The sequence below is a fragment of the Seriola aureovittata genome, chromosome 14, assembly GCF_021018895.1.
Source record: "Seriola aureovittata isolate HTS-2021-v1 ecotype China chromosome 14, ASM2101889v1, whole genome shotgun sequence".
In the NCBI taxonomy this organism is placed as follows: Eukaryota; Metazoa; Chordata; class Actinopteri; order Carangiformes; family Carangidae; genus Seriola; species Seriola aureovittata.
This window is the reverse complement of record NC_079377.1, coordinates 4,273,525-4,291,867: the sequence shown is the minus strand read 5'-3', so window position 1 is coordinate 4,291,867 and position 18,343 is coordinate 4,273,525. Positions and strand designations below refer to the sequence as shown.

Here is an 18,343-nt window from a genome sequence, read left to right as displayed (position 1 = left end):
AAAATCACAATTGCAATTAGCTAAAATGTACACTTTTTGGTAAAAAATGTGAAAGATTAAGTCTTTAATTTTGGTGTGTCCCCTGTGCACCACAGGCTGAGCTCACTGACTGATTATAAGTTATTGTCAAAAAGGTTGGTTCATCCATTCTGCATCAGAAAGAATTATTTGACTGAAATCCTTGGCAGATTGTCACTTTTTGTGGAGGGTTAAACTGCTTCATTAATATCAGAAATAAAAAACAATTCTTAATAAAAGTAGTGAATCCATCTTAGTGAAAAAACACTCGTATCTGCAGCATCTTTGTCTTTATCACTGTGTTCTTGGAGTTACTACTGCAGTGTCACTGCTCGGCTGCGCCGAGGCGCTGTTTTCCCTCCTACATAGAAAACAACATTTAACGTCGTTACAAAAGCAATACTAATTGAAGCCTTCAGGTAATGTCGGAAATACAGAAACTATAAGTAGAATAAAGGTGAACAACCAAACTCAGCAGTGAGTCTGAGTGTGCCACAGAATGATGACTGTTATCAAATTTTAGATCATCACACACACACGGCTGCCAGTTCAGTGTCACTTTTTTACGCTTGGTTCATTGATAGATATCAACTTCACATCAATGATCATTTTCTGGTCTCAAAAGAGTAGCTCAGACAGACTAGCTCTATACCATGGGATTAATCAAATTAGATATCAGACCATTTTTTTTATTATTATTATTGATTTGTTTTTCTACCACTTTAGGCCAAAAAAAGTTAATATTTAAATGTTTAAAGGATTAAAGGATTTGGTATTTCCCTAGAAAATCTGTGTGACATCCAGTGAAAACCATGCAACACCAAATTTGATTATTTTGAATTTCTTTAAGTTATTAGCTATTAGCTGTAGCCTATGGGTTGAGAAAATTGTCCCACTTCCTGGGATAATAATAAACAATTTCAGTTGGATTATGAGATTATTATATTATTTATTTCAGATGGATTATGAGAAAAAGGCATTGTCACAAAGATTGAAATAGATTTGTTCCTATAAGCTCATGAAAAGTTGAGAAATAAAATTCACAGGTAATATAAGGAGCTGCTAAGAATATGTTAAATGAATGCAAAAATGTAAAACTACAATTTAAACAAAAAGCCATCAAAATGATTTGGAAAAAAAGAGAATTAAACTTAATTTTTTGTGTGTCTAGGCAGACATTCTTAGGGCAGAAGGGACTTGGACTCATAGCCTCACTATTTCTAAAATCCGGTCTATGGCCCTGGTTACTCGTTATTACTCTAATTAACTGTTCTGACTTGTCTGGGAAGTGGAAGTTACAAAGACCCTTTGAACGCAGCATCAGCTCTTCGCTAACTCATACAGTTGTGAGCGTGCAAACCTGCTCCGCTCCTATTTCATAAATGGAGGATCTACAGAGCACGCGGCGCCTCACGAACCTCAGACTTCCATATGATTAGCCCTATCCACAGCAGCTTCAGATCTACGCATGCGCAGGCGGCGCGCATCTATATCAGGCCGCTGGCTACTTCCTGAATCAGGGTTAGCTTGCTGCTGTGTGTGATAGGAGCATGTAGAGCAGCAGCTGAAGACTCAAAGCAGTCTGCGGGAGGTCACTTTCCTGAGTAGCACACAACAAACAGAGGATTTTCGGGAAGAGTTAGCCTCGACGACATGGATTACTGGGTAGGTGTCGCTTCACTTTGCTCTGTTTTCGCTCATTACTTCCACTGTGAGACACGGGACAATGACAGCGCTGCTACAAGACGCTTGGAGAGAGAGGGGAGGACTTGTTTATCAGTAGTGAAGTGAGCCAGTGACCCGACTTGTTTTGCTTTCGGTGATGCTCCACAAACAGCAAGATTCACCGTCAAAGCTTCACGTTGCAAAAGAAACACTTAATCTGCACTGATACCTTGAGCCTTTGAAGCGGGACATTTAGATGAGATCAGCCACATTATGTTTTCAGTCACTTATAATATTAAAAGAAAGTTGCCTATGCGTAGCTTCATGTTACATTTCTATTTAATGAAAAACCTCATGTTTTATGATAAAGTGTCTGCAGAGTGGAGAATAACCCCCCTGTAAAAGGTTTAAAGCTGCTTCCTATTGTTTATTGCAGCAGCCAATGTTTAAAATTAGAGATCCTGTTCAACATAAACCTGCAGGAAGTTTAAACAAAGCTTTTCTCTCTATGCTGCGAGCAGAGAGCTGCTGAGATTTGTGGGATTTTCCTTAAACGAGCACAATCAACTTTTTGTTGATAGTAGACACCAGCAGCAGCAGCAGCAGCAGCAGACAAAAGACTGAGCGCTAGAGGGCGGCTCCTGTGACACAGATCTGCTGTCAGTGCAAAGTCAACCTCCAGTCTGTCACTGTGCACTCATCAGGATCAGCGAGGGAGGACGAAGGAGAAGGAAAAGGCTTTATTTTGATGAAATGCCAGTTCATGTCATGATAACTCGGAGGCTCTACAGAGCAGCTAAAGGAAACTTTTTTTTTTTTTCCATACACCGCATCTGTAATTATTTCCCCCTCAATCTCTCTTTGAATACGAGCGGTGGTGATGTTGTGTTCAGAGTCTGTTTTCCCTTGATGTATCCAGGAGCAGCCACCTCACACCCAGTACATTTCCATGAGAACATGACCTCCCCTCTGAGACAACAAAAGCTCTCCTTACAGAATAGTCAAATGTTGTATGAGGGGGAGCAGAGGAATGGGCGTCCACTGCTCCAACAATGAAGGAGGACAATGCTGGTACAAGAGTCTTTGTGTCAACCTGGTTTAAGTTTTCCTGAGGCAAAGATAGCACTGAATGGTTTTTGGAGAAGTGTGGGCGGACCTGAGGGTGAAACACGGACATAGAATGTGTTGGATAACAGAAAGAGGCCTGGATGTGAAGGGGCAGACTTGCCTTTTGCACTGATGTTAGATAACACCATTTAATCTTTTCTTTATGACACACGTGTGGCAGCAATCATACTCTTTGCACCTCTGCTCGACATTTTCGTGTGAATACTCTCCCTATCATGAACATTCAAGTCAAGTCTCCCAGACAACACATGTTAATGGCATATTTTCCGTTGTGTCCCACTCGTCTCTGTGCAGCTCATCTTGCCAAACCTGTATGAGGACGTGTTATCCAAACAGGCAGGTATGACAGCCGTGCTCCGAGCGTCTCACTGACAGCCTTCCACTAAAGCTGCATTCACTGCACATAAAAGAAGAAAAGAAATCTAATTTTCTCAGAAAGAAACTCTGTGGCTGATGCCTTGGACAATCAGGCTGAAAAACCTGACATCCTTTCATGTTGGAACAAAGATGGAGAAACTTTGTGACACAATGAACAGTGTTTCCTTTGCGCAAGGGGAGTTTGCCTCATTGTGCTATTATGGGATGTTTATATCAGGCAGCACAGATTGTGATTACTTAAGATATTGTCTTTTGAACCTTAAGCTTTTCTCCATCTGATTAGGCTGAGGTGGAGAAACGAGCGTCCTTGCTATCACGCTGCCTGCTATTGTGTCATAAAAACACCACAGGGGAGAGATAATGAAAAGATAATTTTGCTGCACTTATGAAACGGCCCTCATGAGTCGTTTACTCTGATTTAAGCTCAGTCAGAGCTACTCAGGCTGGAAAAAACACTTACATCCTGATCGTCGTCAAATATTTCAACATTTATTGGTGATCAGGTGGAGAACTAAACACACAGTGCAGATCTGGGTGTTTTAACTTCCTGTCTTGTCTTGATCACGATTGATTGCAAAACATCCCCTCAGCTGGCTGGATGTGTTGTTGCCGGTTTGTGCAGTGGGAGGAGCCTGGTGATAGTCATCCAGTTAGCAGAGCGTGTTCTCTCACTCTCACCTGGAGAACGAATAGCTGACTGACAGTGTTCGTGTGAGGAGGAACCTGAGCTCTGTAGGTCTCATAATGTCTTTTGATGTAAGTACTAAAGTTTGTGGTCTGTGATGGTAACTAGTTAACAGGTTGTTCTTCCTGAAAAGTGAGATGTTTTTCTGTCATCATAAAGATGTAGAGCGTGACTCAGAGTATTTTATTTTGATAATATGCAGGATTTTTACCATAATGTATATCTGTACATAGATTTATAGGAACTTGTGAGAAGCAGGCTCTTAAATTAAAGCGTCTTGTCTCATGAAATTAATTCATTGCACCATTTTGAAATATGATGGTCAAACAATGACTTACTTTCCATCAACACACTTCCTCGTATGTGACGGGTGTATTTAGAGTGATAAAGTTCTTTTTCTGGTAAACATAAACTGTTTTGACAGTTGACTCTTCTTCCTTCAAAATCAAAATGTTGTGAGTCTGAAACGCTGTTGATTCAATTGTAATGTGTGTGTGTGTGTTTGTTTTTGTGTGTGTGTGTGTGTGTGTGTGTGTGTGTGTGTGTGTGCGCGCGCGTGCAGAGTGCCTTGGAGGTGTATAAGGAGATGGTCCTGCTGTACCTGCAAGAGGGCCGGCGACAGGTCAACCTGCGCTGCGCCGACCTGGAGCCGTGGCAGATCATCGGAGCGGCGGTCATCACCACGCTGGGAGCAGTCTGGGTCAAAGGCTTCCTCTTCCAGCAAGAAAGTAAGTCATCACACATGACACATGGGAACAAAGCAGGTCTGCTGTAGACTGAATCAGAGATGATAACACATGAAATGAGTTTTAGAACTCCTAAAATTGCAGAGGACGTGTTCACAAAGCTCCTTGAGTCATGCTGTAATTTGCAGGCACATTCACTGAACTGTTGCCACCAGGTTCACCCTCTGGTGCTCTACACTGAAAACCTTTTTTAAGGTAAAGCTTCCCCTGTGCTCTGCAGTTAGTCCAGGACTTGTTTCTCTAGTGTGCCTGACTGACAAATACCTTCAATCAACAAGACTTTCTAGATGTGCTATCAGTCAATCAGTGGTTGAATTCCTGAGCAGCGGGATCAGCTCCACCTGTAACACAGCTCGGAGAGTGAAAGTTGGTCGTCTCCGAGCGAACTAGCTGCACGTCTTCAGAGCTTTCAGCGTCAGAATAAAAATGCTTTGTCAATATGGCTGCGAATTTTCGTGGCGCACTCTTCATCCTGACTTGTGATTATAGGCCACAGTCAGCTGTTTAATATTTTGTGGTTGAACGTGTGCCAGCGTTTCACCACAGCTGCTGCCTTTTTTTTTCCCCTTCTCTGGCTAATAGGTCTCACATCCCGAATCAAGAAGCAGGGCTTTCGACTCATCAGAAAAATACCCTTTGTTGGCATAGCAGTAAGTATCAGTGGTAAATCTGTTCCGTCTTTTTCCCAGCAGATGTTCACTGACTCTGTCTCTCAGACTCCTATGAGTCACTCCTGGATGACTGAGTGCAGCATGCAAGGGTGGGGGGGGGGGGAGGGGGGGAGACCTTTGGCACACTTAACATCATGCTCTGGTGATAACATTCGGTTACTTCTGGTCATTATGTCACCAGCAGAGAGCTCACTTTCAGGCTTTATCAGAAATTTACATAAAATGTTGATAGCACAGTGGACATGTTGTCACGTTCAAGTCTGAGACACTGATCCCTCACCTTTTTATTCCCTGTCGTCAACAACCTGCTTTACTTGTATAATGTTTTTACTGCATCAAAAGACAGTTGATAAAATAAATCCGTCCTCTCTTCATGGCAGATCCAGAGCCAGCTGAACAAAGCTTTGGATGACATGTCGGCCAGTCTGTGCACGCTGAAGGAAGGGATGAGCTACACTAAGCAGCTGCCATCTAAAGGTCTCTCTCAGAGCCAAGTGCTGGACAAAATCAGAGAGTACGAGACTCTGAGTAAGTCGTCATTCTTTCCTCAGCTCTCCCTCATGGTTCATTACACTGTGCAGCCCAGTCCCTGGAGAACATTTCACTTGCCTGACCTTTTTTGGAGAAAACCAGTGACAGTGTGTCGTTGCAGATGAGGTGCAGTGGGAGAAAGGATGTGTTTCGGGTGCAGTGTACTGGGGCGATGAATCCCTGACCAAACTCCTTGTGAAGGTTCGTGTCTTTGTATCTCTGGAACATGAAGCATGAATAGTCGAGGTCAAGCTTGAATACTTTTTTTATTTGTACTTTTTTATTTTCTGTTTCTTTTTTTTTTTTTGTCATTTTTGAGAAACTCGTCGTGTTCATCCCTCTAAATGAAAGTGCTGCCAACCTGTGTCTGGAAATATTTGTATATTTGAATATTTTTCCCTTTGCTGTTAGGTATATGGAGATTTCGCATGGAGCAATCCACTTCACCCTGACATCTTTCCTGGCGTAAGGAAGATGGAGGCAGAGGTTGTTAGGATGGCTTGCGCGCTTTTCCAAGGCGGGCCCAGCTCCTGCGGCACAGTAAGTCACCGCACTGTCGGTAAACGCTCCCAAAATGTAGAAGCCAGGAACCTCAAAGATGGGCACATGTGACGTACCTTTACTTCTGCTTTGTGCAGGTTACTTCAGGGGGAACTGAGAGCATACTGATGGCCTGCAAGGCGTACAGAGACATGGCGTACGAACGAGGCGTCAAATACCCTGAAATGTAAGGTGTACTGAATGAAACGAGGCCCTATGTGGAGGCTTGTTCCTTCTTGAAGTGTTCGAACACATGATATTTATTTTTCTTTTTGCAGCCTTGCGCCTGTAAGCGTCCACGCAGCCTTTAACAAAGCAGCACATTACTTCGGGATGAAGCTGGTTCATATTCCCCTTGATAACAAAACTATGAAAGTGGATGTGAAGGTGAGAATACAGTCCACGCAGACACTACGTGCTAACTGACTGCTATTATTAGACATCAGTCATTCTCATATTGTTTCCTCTTTTTCAAGGCTATGAAGAGAGCCATCAACAAGAACACAGCCATGCTCGTGTGCTCGGCGCCTCAGTTTCCTCACGGAATCATGGATCCCATCGAGGAAGTGGCCAAGGTCAGGAGTGAAAGATTTTTCCCCTCTGCATGTATTTCTGAAATGAAAACGGGGAAGTCAGATGTCACTTGACACTTTCCCTCGGTGTGTTCCAGCTGGCTGTGCGCTACAACCTCCCGCTGCATGTGGATGCCTGTCTGGGAGGTTTTCTCATTGTCTTCATGGCCAAGGCTGGTTATCCACTCGCCCCGTTCGACTTCAGGGTAAAAGGTGTTACCAGCATCTCTGCAGACACGCACAAGGTAAGGAGTGGCTGCTTATTCGCTTCAGATGGCTGCTTCTTCACTGACTCTTTCTTGTTTTTAAAACTAATAAACAAGGCTTACAAACAAGTTGCAGACATTTAATTATGTGTGTTGCAATAGTCATGGAATTTAAATTTTTATCTTATCTGACCCCAAGATATACTTACAGTACTATAGTTACTGTGCTTATGTGTGTGTGTCACATTCCTCTGCAGTACGGCTACGCCCCCAAAGGTTCCTCAGTGATCCTCTACAGTGATAAAAAGTACCGTCACTATCAGTACTTTGTGGCTCCAGACTGGCAGGGGGGAATCTACGCTTCGCCCTCCGTGGCGGGCTCCAGACCAGGAGGTATCATCGCCGCCTGCTGGGCGACCATGATGCACATGGGAGAGAACGGATACATAGACGCCACCAGGAAGATCATCAGCACAGCACTCAGAATCAAAACAGAGTGAGGCTCTCAGACTGAAGTAGACACAGACAGTATAGTTTATCTTGTCACCTCTGACATCCGTTCATCTTTTCTTCTCGTTGACAGAATCCAGAAGATGAAAGGCGTGTTTGTGTTCGGGGATCCAGAGGTGTCAGTGGTGGCAATAGGCTCAGATGTTTTTGATATTTTCCGTCTGTCTAATGCGCTGACGACAAAGGGCTGGAATCTGAACACACTGCAGTACCCATCCAGGTACATGTAAAACAAGTGAGACTGATTCACAGATTTCATGATGTGATAAGTATCCACTAGTAACTACTAATAACTGTCGTGATCTCCTCTGTCACAGCATCCACATTTGCTGCACAGTTCTGCACACCCAGCCGGGGGTCGCCGATCAGTTTATCCGTGATGTCAGAGAGCAGGTCGCCGTCATCCTGAAGAACCCCAAAGAGAAAACCACAGGAATGGTGAGATGGCGCCGGTTACACACCTGACATTGTTGTATCCACTAAATAACTATAACTAAAAACTGTTCAGTGAGTTGAGTTACAACACAAGAAAGAACTCGCAGCACAGAACGCCGTGCAGTTCTTTTAAGTCCACACTTCCAAGCTGTAAAGTCTGTGATGTCACGCTGTGATATTTTGACAGGTTCTAAGAATAAATAACTCACTGTTTTGCTCTGATGCTCTACAATCAGACAACCTGTTACATTCTGCACCACCATGATGCCTTCTGTCTTTTGTCTATTACAGAGCTGACACACAGTGAATAAATTCACACCTACAGTCGGTTCACAGTACAGTTCTTTATCCTATAGTTTCCCGTTCAGCCGATCATCTATCACCAGGGCTGAACATGAATTTAAAGTGTAGCTGTTTGCAGACATGGCGTTTTGTTTTCTGCTGCACAGGCCGTCATTTCAAGTTGACACAAACTGCATGTGAAGTTTCAGATAAAGTGGAATCTTTATTAAATAAAACCCCAGATTACAGTGAAGTATAAATAATGAATTTTTACAGTCTGTTCTCACTGGTTTCATTTCTCAGGTTTGGTTTTCAATGTAATAAGGAACTCCACTGTGTTTTCCATCACAAAAAAACAGTAATACAGTTATTTGACTCAGTCAAAACTAAACTCCGAGGAATTATGCTTATATTTTTAGATTCAATGTTACGCAGACATTCAGTGCATATCATCATCTCTAATGTCAATCGCAAATTAACCTGCATAAATCTACTTGATACTCCAGAACTTTGCTGAGAATCATCACGTTTGTTCAGTATCAAAGTGATGATCATCTGCACAGGAGCTGCTAACATCTAGTTCAACAAAGAGAGGGGGCTCAAGTTGTAGTCCACAGCTAACATACTGACTCCATGGCAACTTCATGTTTACAAAGCATCATGAGAACTGTAGTTCCACTGTAGTTCTACACCACGACAATCTACTGTCTCTACTGTGCGCTGCTCAACTCACTCGTGTCTTCCTGCTGTTTCAGGGAGCGATCTACGGCATGGCCCAGTCCATCCCAGACAGATCCATGGTGACGGAGATCTCCAGAGGCTTCCTCGACTGTCTCTACAGCACCGAGGTTCCCAAGACAAACAACAGCCACATGAACGGCAACGGCAAAGCCCACTGAAACAGGACTGCCCCCCCCCTCCCTCCCCCGTGGCCCCCGACCCAACTGCACGCAGGGAAAAACGCGTTCGCCTCCTCCCAGAGCTCAACAGTTGCCTTATCTTGCATAACTACAGCATACGGAGAAACATCTGCAAAGATCTGTGAAGCACAAGCCATCGTCATTTTAATCAACCCAGAGGGAAACCACTTGTGACACTGCGCCTCAACGGCCCAGAGAAGAAGAGTCTGGTTCCACACAACAAGTTTTAGTCTTTTTGATTTAGGTTTTCTTTATGTCGTGTGTGTGTGTGTGTGTGTGTGTGTGTGTGTGTGTGTGTGTGTGTGTTCATTTCAATTTTAGCTTTTGTTAAATCAATATATCTGTCATCATCTCTACTGATTTCACAGCAAAACCATTCAGTTTTTGTTTTGTTTTTTTACTCCACAACATTTCAGCTCGCCATCACCGCTTTAATATCTGTGATGACTCAGCAAAAACCCCAGACCACTGAACGCTTGTTAGAAACGCTGTGCTGCCCTCTAGCATGAAACCCGTTGTACTGCTCCAGACCGGCTCCACATGTGGAGCTCTGTGTGTGGTTTATAGATATCATGTACCAGCTCTCTGGAAAACAGCATTTTAATGAATGGGGGAAAAAAAAAAAAAAAAAAGCACTGCAACGCCCAGACAAGAACATATCAGGTTAATCTGTAAATCACTTGAAACTGCAGTTCTCTGATGTCAGAGTTCGTCTGTAAGCATGAACACGTTTGTCCTCGTTTGTTAGCACTTAGTGTGATGATGTTCTTTCTGTTTTAAATCTGTGGTCCATCTACAGTGGTTGGATGTGTAGACAGAGGGAGAAGGATTTGGACAGTGGGAGCTTTGAATGTCATTAATATTCAATCAATAAAATGTCTTTAAATTGGAATAAGGGGTAAATTGTAACCAGGGTAGGAATATTTTGAAGTGGCTAAAGATTATGAGCCTTTTTGATTGTTCCTCAGAACTGGCGAGGCTTCCTCACGGTAAATTGGCCTGTAAAGAAAATTATTGACGGACTGGACTGAAGGCTGTTTCCACCCCTGGTCTACTGTATATTATCAAGTAGCAGAAGCTCAGTATTCAGTATTTCCTCACCTGTGTACTACCTTATTTTAATCATTTAACTCCTAATTCAATCTACCTCAGCTTCTACTCTAATGTCATTTATTCATCCACTGAAACACATTCAAACATTTTCCATTTCTAATATAAACTTCACGATGTTAGGGCATTTGACAAACTGTAATAAAGTGTTCTTAGAGATACTGAGAGGAAACAGATCCACTGTGATGGAGGTCTCCAGCTTCTCTGAATGTGGAACTACTTTTCCAATCGGCAGGATACGTTAGCATTTACTAACAGGCTGATAACCGCAACACCAAAAGGACCTTGTGTTCTCTTTATTTCACGGGCTTTCCTAATATTGTGTATTTCCATGAAATTATTTCCACATTTGTGCAATATGTAACTTCTCCTTTTTATGAATGAGACCGAAGGGGGAAATGCTCCGCTATTAATGTTTAAGATGCGTTATCAGAGGCGTAGTGTTGATTGACAGCTCATCAGCCTTGTTGGTGTAATTTAACCATTTGTGTGACCACTGGGTGTTTTATTAATCACTTAATTTGTGACTCTTTTTTTTTTTTTGTGAGTGTTTGTTTTAAAGAGATCAGACATGAATGTATTTAGGTTCTTACATGTGCGGGGATTTTTCCGTCTTTTTGTCAGTGCCTGGTTAAAAGACTGATGCCAGACAGAGGACGTAACACCCCACCCCACTAGCGATTGAAGCTCACCCCATCATCTGTTACCATCCTTTAATACTGCGGCCAGTGACAGGATGTGGAAACTCATGCCTGTCCAAAAACAAAAAAAAGGACTTTTCTAACAATGTTTGCTTTGGAGAAATATCCTCAAAAAGTGTGATGATGGAACGGCCAAGAAATCTCTTGAATAAAAATTTTTAATGCAAATTCCTGATTCTGTAAAAGTCCACACAGATAATGTATCATCTGTCCTGTGTGTATTCTTGTACTTTGGCCATATGATGGAGCAATAATGAGCGTTCGCCTCTGTGCCTCCAGAGGTTTGAACTCATGACATCTCTGCAGTTTTTCTCTCTTTTCATCCTCAGGGATTTGGCTTCAAAACGACATCAGTTAAAGTCCACTGCTCTTTCAGACGTTCACAGGGAGGACAAAACGACACTTTAAATCAGCGGTTCCCAACTTTTTCCAGCGCATGGCCCACTTGAAAATGTCAAACGTTGGCAGCCGTTACATTAAATTACAGAGGCCAGATAATGTCTTCTCAGAGCACTTTTTATTTAAATGATAACGATGGAGCTTTTACCCTGGATGTTATTTTTCAGCGTGCAGTCAGACTGAGATAGGAAACAAGTATATGATGTTCAGTGGCGACAACATAAAAGTTCCTATTGTTGGCTTATCACAGTGATAGTCCTTAATATGAGAAGAGTTTTAAACATGTTTCATATTATATATTTGTATTTCTAATTATATATTCTAATTTTTCACCAAAATTGTTGTTTTTCAAATGATTCAAATGATTCATCGGCCCTCTTGCAATACCTTCGTTTCCCACTAGTGGGCCCCAGCCCAGAGGTTTGGAACCACTGCTGTAAAGTATATTACAATCCAATTCAGCAGCCCATAACAAGTATAACCTGATGTCAGGCTTGTAGTGTTGAACTTTGTAGATTTTGCTTCTGAATGTACGAGGTTTAAATCTGTTCACGTCAGCCTGCGTCCTTGTTTAGCTGATCTATTTTAGGTGAGGACGCACCTGCTGGTTCCTCTTAGCAAGTGATCCATAGCTAACACTCAGAGTGGTCTAACAGTTAACGTGGCAGATGTCTACAGTGTTGTGTGTTGTGTGTTTTCAATAAAATACATTCAGTCTGAGAAGAATCAGATTCTGGTCATTTTTCACTTACAACAAGAGAGAAAACAACTTTTTACTAAAAGTACAAGAACACTTGGTCCATGAGACGCCAGAGACTGAAGGACACACGTCCCGCTGTGAATGATATCTGGTTGCTGAGGAATTACTTGAATCCTTTAATGTGTAAACAGTGTTTTACCATTTCCTTACTTAATAATCTCATTTTCACCATGTGCAAAAACCAACAACAAAACACATTGGACCCTTCACAGACGGACACGTCACCCACAGTTAAGTGGGAGTAACTGGTTCATATTCTTTGGCTTCTGCAGATGACTGAACGTAAAGATCTGTGACGTCCAGCGCTTCAGTCGTCCCTGTTCAGATGACTGACAGCATGTCGGTCACATCAGAGACGCCTGGTCGATGAAGGTGGCCAATGTGATGTCGCGCTGGGACAAGCCTCCACAGTCATGTGTGCTGAGAGTGATCTGGACCTGAGGGAACAAAGGGAAGTGGGACAGAGGCTGTGACTCTCATCATGTGCCCAGAATGAGCTTCTTTTTTTTTTTTTTTTAATGGTGAAACAGTAGTTAACCCAGCATGATGTGGACTAATGTTGAAATCTAAAACTATCTGAAGAAAACATACAAGGTACAAAACTCAACGGAAGTTTTTAACTTCAAATTTAAAATCTGAATTATGTTTCTAGTTTATGAAACAGCTCATGGCCGACGTTTTTCTGATCACTTGCAATAAGCTGTACAACACTGACATATTATCACCATGGTTGTTGATGGACATAAAAAAAGATGGATGTTAATGTGTTATTGTTTCTGCTGCCAAAGCAGAGAGGAGAAGAAAAGTCAAAGCCTGATCAGGTCTAACCGACAAATACTTGCTCCATAGGAAACCATTCTAATTCTTATCTGAGGGGGGACAGACTTTGACACAGAAAACCTGAATTAAGCCCAAACATAACTGGATAATCCACCAATCTCGCCTCATGCTACAGGCCTCTGTCGTGGTGTTTCCACCTGACTAATGCAAGTCCTTCTTTTAGCTCTGTTTTGGTCTTCACCAACTCCTGAGGGAAATATCCGGCCCCCTTAGCTCTCCTGCCGCCTCGCTGAAATGTGAACCGAAAAAGTAAAGTTGCGGGCCATAAAACCAAAACAGTGAGCTGAATAACTTCACAGAGCCCTTTCACAGTTCACACAGTCATTTGGTCCAGTATTAATGTAAAAAGACAGAGTACAGCAGCTTCAGTGAGTCATACTGAAGCTTTATCTGCTCTGGGTGAAAGGCACATCTGCATTCCCAAAGGAAACAGCTTCGCACAAGGCTCACACTTCCCTGAGGAGACGTCATGCACCTGTGTCAGCTTGTGTGACAGGAGTATCTTTGTTAATGTTCATCATGACTTTGCAGTTAAATGTAGATCACATTATGTAAAAGACGAACGAATGTGAAGCTCTGGTACATGGTGACAGGACTGGGCTCCTCCTTGCTGTGATGTATTCACTGATGACCACAAATGCAACCACCCTGAGGCCTGTAACCTCCTTTGCAGTCATAATTAGTCTTTTTATACCTTGTTATAGACATTGAACCACTCAGGGTGATGGTCCATCTTCTCTGCTTGCAGAGCCACTCTGGACATGAAACCAAAGGCCTGAAAGAAGAGAACACCCATGTCCAAAAATCAGCCAGTCGTCTATACACATAACATACAGCAGCTGCTGGTTATGAGGTGTGATGCATTACAAACCTGATTGAAGTCTTTAAAAACAAACTCTTTGTAGATGGCGTCCCGCCCCACAACCTCCACCCACTGAGCGTTGCGTAGCAGGGGGAGTAGGTGGGTCCTCTCCTCGTCAGTCAGACTCTGTATCTTACCGGCCTGGCAGGACAGAACAGAACAGGGGTAATAGTGCAGCAGATTATAGAGGGGCAGTTTCACAAACACAAACTGTGATTGGTTGCACGGGATCCCATCTGGAAACAATGAGAGGCCGCATTCCTGCTTTTAAAAAACTGGCTGGTTCAAAGGTATGTGGGGGTGGGGGTGGGGGTGGGGGTGGGGGTGGGGGTGGGGGTGGGGGTGGGGGTAGGTGGTGGTGGGGGATCCCTTTTGGTCATTCAGTTCCTAATCCTGACACATGATGCAGGGTCACATGTTTGTTTGGGGTTTTTTTTTAAGTCGATTCATCTCATTTCATTCAGCCCTCATGACCCTGACTCCAAATCCAAACTGCACTGTCAACATTTCACAACATCGCCAAAACAGATGGGGCTTTATTGCACAATCAGGAAGGGGCTTTTCAAGGCTCTGTCCCCAGATGAGCGGTCACGCTTACACGCTAGAGGAGCAAACAGATGCATGACCACAGCCTGTGACAGAGCAATGACATCAACAGGTATCATAGCAACGATCTAATCTGCTCTATCAGTGGAGCGAATGGGCAGCACACGAACAACATCCACTGAATTAAACCTCATCTACTCACCACACACAGAGGCTTAATGCATAAACAGGGGAATGTGCTTATATCCCTCTTATCCCTGCAAAATCAAACTGCCACATATGAAACTCAGTGTTAAATTGACTCTGAACATGTGCTTCTCAATCTTCAATAAACATTATCTCGTGGAGTTTTAGCTTGTGAGATTAAGTAAATGCCAACAGCTGTGTGACGCAGTAAGCAGTCCTGACACACAATGCAGAGAGGATGTGTACTCACCATGTTTACAGAGTGTTTTCATACACAGAGGAGGTTCAGCTCCAGCTCCAGCTCCCTGCTGCACAGAGGCAAATCTGCTGTGGCAGCCGGGGAGAGCAACTGGAATGAATCCATCCAAGGCATGAGCTGCGGGTCCTGCTTAGCTGCCCCCACTGAAGCCTGAACAGAAATCCCCACGGCTGAGCAGTTACACAGCCACCTGTCAGCACGGGTTTAATCATAAACTGTCATCTGTTGCACAAGGCATGCATGAGGCCAGCTATTGTAGCAGCACAAAGGCGAGTGCAGCAGTGTTTACCGTGTGATGAAAGGATGAAGATACTGCTATACACTCTTTAATAATGTATTTTATGTTTTGTGTGCGCACATATTAAACATGAACTTAAACTTCAGAATAAAAGCCCAGTGTAAATAAGGTCTCTGTTGAACAGGACAGCAGATTTTAAAGAAAGCTCTGCTCTTTGGCTGAGAGGAGTTCATGTCAAAGGTTAATGAGGCGCTCCTGTGAGAGCGCCCCCCGTGAACTCATCTGTCACGGCGAGCGCTCAGGGAAATGAACTGGTTAATGAAATGAGAGGAGAGGAGAGGAGAGGAGAGGATGTGACAAGTGATCAGCATTTAACAGTTGGCTGGATGGGGAAATGAGAACGGGGCTTTAGTGTTGTGGTTAGAAAGGAAGGCTGCAGTGATTGGAAACAAAACCATTAGATTGGAGTCAAATAGAGGAGCAAAGGGTGTTTAGAAATGTAGATTATGTCTGACCTCAGCACTAATACACACATCTGCACCTACAACCTTTTTAAACTTGAGAGAAGTTTTTATTCCGTCTGGTTTTATTAATCATCCCTTCCATGAATTATGACAGTTCTCATTGATTATTTCTGCTCCAAAAGTGATCCCAAACATTAAAAAGAAACCAATTAAAAAGAACCACGCCTGCGCTCTGCCCTTTGACCGCGGTTTATATTGGTGTGAGAGTTATAAAGATGAGCCGTGGCTGTTTTCAAGTAGAAACATGGATCCCACGATACTGCTACAAGCAAGTCTGACTGTGTTAATCCTTGTCGCCAGCAGCCACGGACACTTACAACCTGGTGAGTCCAGTGTGGTTCATTAGTGGTGGATGTGGATCACTCTGGTGTCCACTGGCCTGGGGACAAAAATGTTCCTGTAGTGGTAGTAGTCGTGTAGTCTTACATGTAAATTTAAAATCAGAAAGTATTCGTGCTCTCTTTGGTGTCTCGTGTCAGTGTTTGCTTCTCATAATCAAGGTTAAAACTTCACTATAACAAATGGACGTGCCAGTTGTTTGGGAACTTAATCAGTCAATAGTATTGAGTCAGTGTTATGATCCTGATGATGATCTGATACACCCTCTGCTATCTTGTATTTATGACGTACAAAAAGCTTTGTGCAGCAGCTGTAAATCATATAACCATTACAGGGCCCCGTCTGAAACTGGACCAGGCTCTGTTAACATTTCACAACCAGCTGACAGAAGAAGAGGTGCAGGTTTTATACACGTCGGATTACTGCTACAAGGTAAACAACATGCAGCGTCCTGTCTCCCTGTCCGTCTCTCTGCCACCTCCTCTGTCTTCTGCGTCTCTCCAGGTTTCTCTGCTGGCTAAGACATGAACAAGTCAACATACTGATGTGGATTTATCAGGTTTTGGGGACGTTCATAATCATGCACAGAGAACATAGGGATAGATACAGAAATCAACAGTGTGTTGACTGTCAGGTTTGACATTCATGTCTCTCACACAGAACTATCCAGTCACCAGAAAGGCTTAAAGAATACTCCAGTGATTTAGCGTTGGACCTTCCTTTAGTTTGGCGACTCACATGAAACAAGATGTAAAAAATATAATGGTCAACATATGTGCAGCTGAACTGAAGAAGTCCTCACTTTTATTTCCAAGTATAAATCAAGCTTCAAAAACACTTGATCCTGCATTTTCCATAATGCAATGCAACAAAACGTCCATCAGACCAGCTCTGTCCTGTCTTTAAAGCCGCACGTAACCCTTTTTAATTCAGTTTTCTTCTGTTAAAATCATAAAGTATCCTGATGTCAGCTCCCTTCAGAACCACAGAATACTCAACCTACAGTATATTTCCAAAGGTTGTGCTGTGTCCCTCACGACAATCAAACTCATCATTATGTGGAAAATATTTTTAGGATGTAAGAGAAGAGCAGCAGGTAAATTTAAAGATCTGCGTAGTTGTACGTAATTTTCCAAGTCACCTGCTTCTCCAACATATACCAGTCATTCCCAACCAATTAATATGTACTACCATAGCCACAAGTTCTGGTTTTATTGTGCACGTTCATTTTTAACAGCTGAAGGGATTTTAGAGATCTGAAGAGAGGAAATCTTTTTATGAAAGTTACAAAAACCAACAAAATAAAGAAAATATAAAATTTATCCTTATGTTATCTTGAGTAGCATGTTGTCTTCAGTGAATCTTTATACTGCCCTGCACAAAGTTTGTGCAAATAAACTTTGTGCAGGACAGTATAAAGACATGTGATATGTGTACATTTTACTTATATTTATTTATTTCTCATAATCCTTATTTTTCACACTAGTCTTTCAGTCTGTCCTTCGGAGCAGCCAAGCCTTGAATCCTTATACCTCATTATAATCATTATGACTTTGACTGATTTTCCTTGAGGACCACTGTCCAATAAACTGGGGGCTTTCTGATGGTTTTACATCCCAAACTTTTGAGTGTAAAGTGCATGAAGTCAGTGTTTCTCCTCTTTATACTTCTCAGTGTGTGTACCAGCACTTGGCCTCTGTGAAACCCAACAACAACAATGCATCTGTGGTGATCAGCACTAAATTCACCCTGACTCTTCGGGTGGAATCACAGACCTTGAATGCAACTCTTTGCAGGTAACAAGTTTAATATTGTACCCGAGCATCAATAACATGAAAGCAGCTGTTAATTTACAGCCCAGAGAGGTAAAACTGCTGATTTGTTTCCTGTTTACTCATAATAACTCTGCCTGTGGGAGTGTATTGCTCTCAGACATAATATAGTGTGGTGGCATCCGATGATTGCATCAGCAGTCTGCATGATTATTTACAGGGCTGGGGGAGTAATCCTGACCTGCTTTCTGGACCTGAGTGATGCCCTCCCTTAAACCACCTCGCCGGGTATCGATCAGGGGCCTTTTTGGGGTTAATAAGACCCGACATTCCAATATTGATGAAAAGGGCTCATTAAAGCTTCAAAGCTACACGTCCTGTGGAAACCTCAGCGGGGATGTTAACTGGAGGAGACAGTTGCCATATTTATAAACAATCAGTACTGACAAGACACCGGAGCAGATCTTTCCATTTGAGGGGCTCTTGTAAACACAGAGCCAGAGATTTGGCTGCAACATGA

General features: G+C 42.9%; 2 protein-coding genes across 3 annotated transcripts; one reads left to right on the top strand and one right to left on the bottom strand.

Annotated features, from left to right (window-relative positions):
- The first annotated feature begins 1,543 nt into the window (after window positions 1-1,543).
- On the top strand, window positions 1,544-12,223 carry sgpl1 (sphingosine-1-phosphate lyase 1). 2 transcript variants are annotated; one of them, XM_056395484.1, is made up of 14 exons: window positions 1,544-1,683; window positions 4,437-4,602; window positions 5,203-5,270; window positions 5,672-5,819; window positions 5,944-6,023; window positions 6,234-6,362; window positions 6,461-6,549; window positions 6,641-6,749; window positions 6,839-6,937; window positions 7,033-7,179; window positions 7,398-7,636; window positions 7,724-7,870; window positions 7,968-8,088; window positions 9,123-12,223. In XM_056395484.1, the coding sequence occupies exons 1-14, from the start codon at window positions 1,672-1,674 to the stop codon at window positions 9,264-9,266; spliced, it is 1,698 nt and encodes a 565-aa protein (XP_056251459.1). In that variant the 5' UTR covers window positions 1,544-1,671; the 3' UTR covers window positions 9,267-12,223. The 2 variants fall into 2 exon arrangements, with proteins under 2 accessions (XP_056251459.1, XP_056251460.1); XM_056395485.1 differs by lacking the exon at window positions 1,544-1,683 and adding an exon at window positions 3,851-3,945.
- Window positions 12,213-15,101, bottom strand: pcbd1 (pterin-4 alpha-carbinolamine dehydratase/dimerization cofactor of hepatocyte nuclear factor 1 alpha). The gene is made up of 4 exons (XM_056395486.1): window positions 14,942-15,101; window positions 13,969-14,100; window positions 13,792-13,872; window positions 12,213-12,694 (listed from the first exon to the last, which is right to left on the bottom strand). Exons 1-4 carry the CDS (start codon window positions 14,942-14,944, stop codon window positions 12,602-12,604), a joined length of 309 nt encoding a protein of 102 aa, XP_056251461.1. The 5' UTR covers window positions 14,945-15,101; the 3' UTR covers window positions 12,213-12,601.
- Between the last annotated feature and the right edge of the window lie 3,242 nt (window positions 15,102-18,343).

Coding starts and splice junctions, on each gene's coding strand:
- sgpl1 (XM_056395484.1), top strand. Junction 5,820..5,943: donor CAGAGAGTACGAGACTCTGA/GTAAGTCGTCAT, acceptor GTGTCGTTGCAG/ATGAGGTGCAGTGGGAGAAA. Junction 7,180..7,397: donor TCTCTGCAGACACGCACAAG/GTAAGGAGTGGC, acceptor ATTCCTCTGCAG/TACGGCTACGCCCCCAAAGG.
- pcbd1 (XM_056395486.1), bottom strand. Junction 13,873..13,968: donor TTTTTAAAGACTTCAATCAG/GTTTGTAATGCA, acceptor CTCTTCTTTCAG/GCCTTTGGTTTCATGTCCAG. Junction 12,695..13,791: donor GGTTCAATGTCTATAACAAG/GTATAAAAAGAC, acceptor TTGTTCCCTCAG/GTCCAGATCACTCTCAGCAC.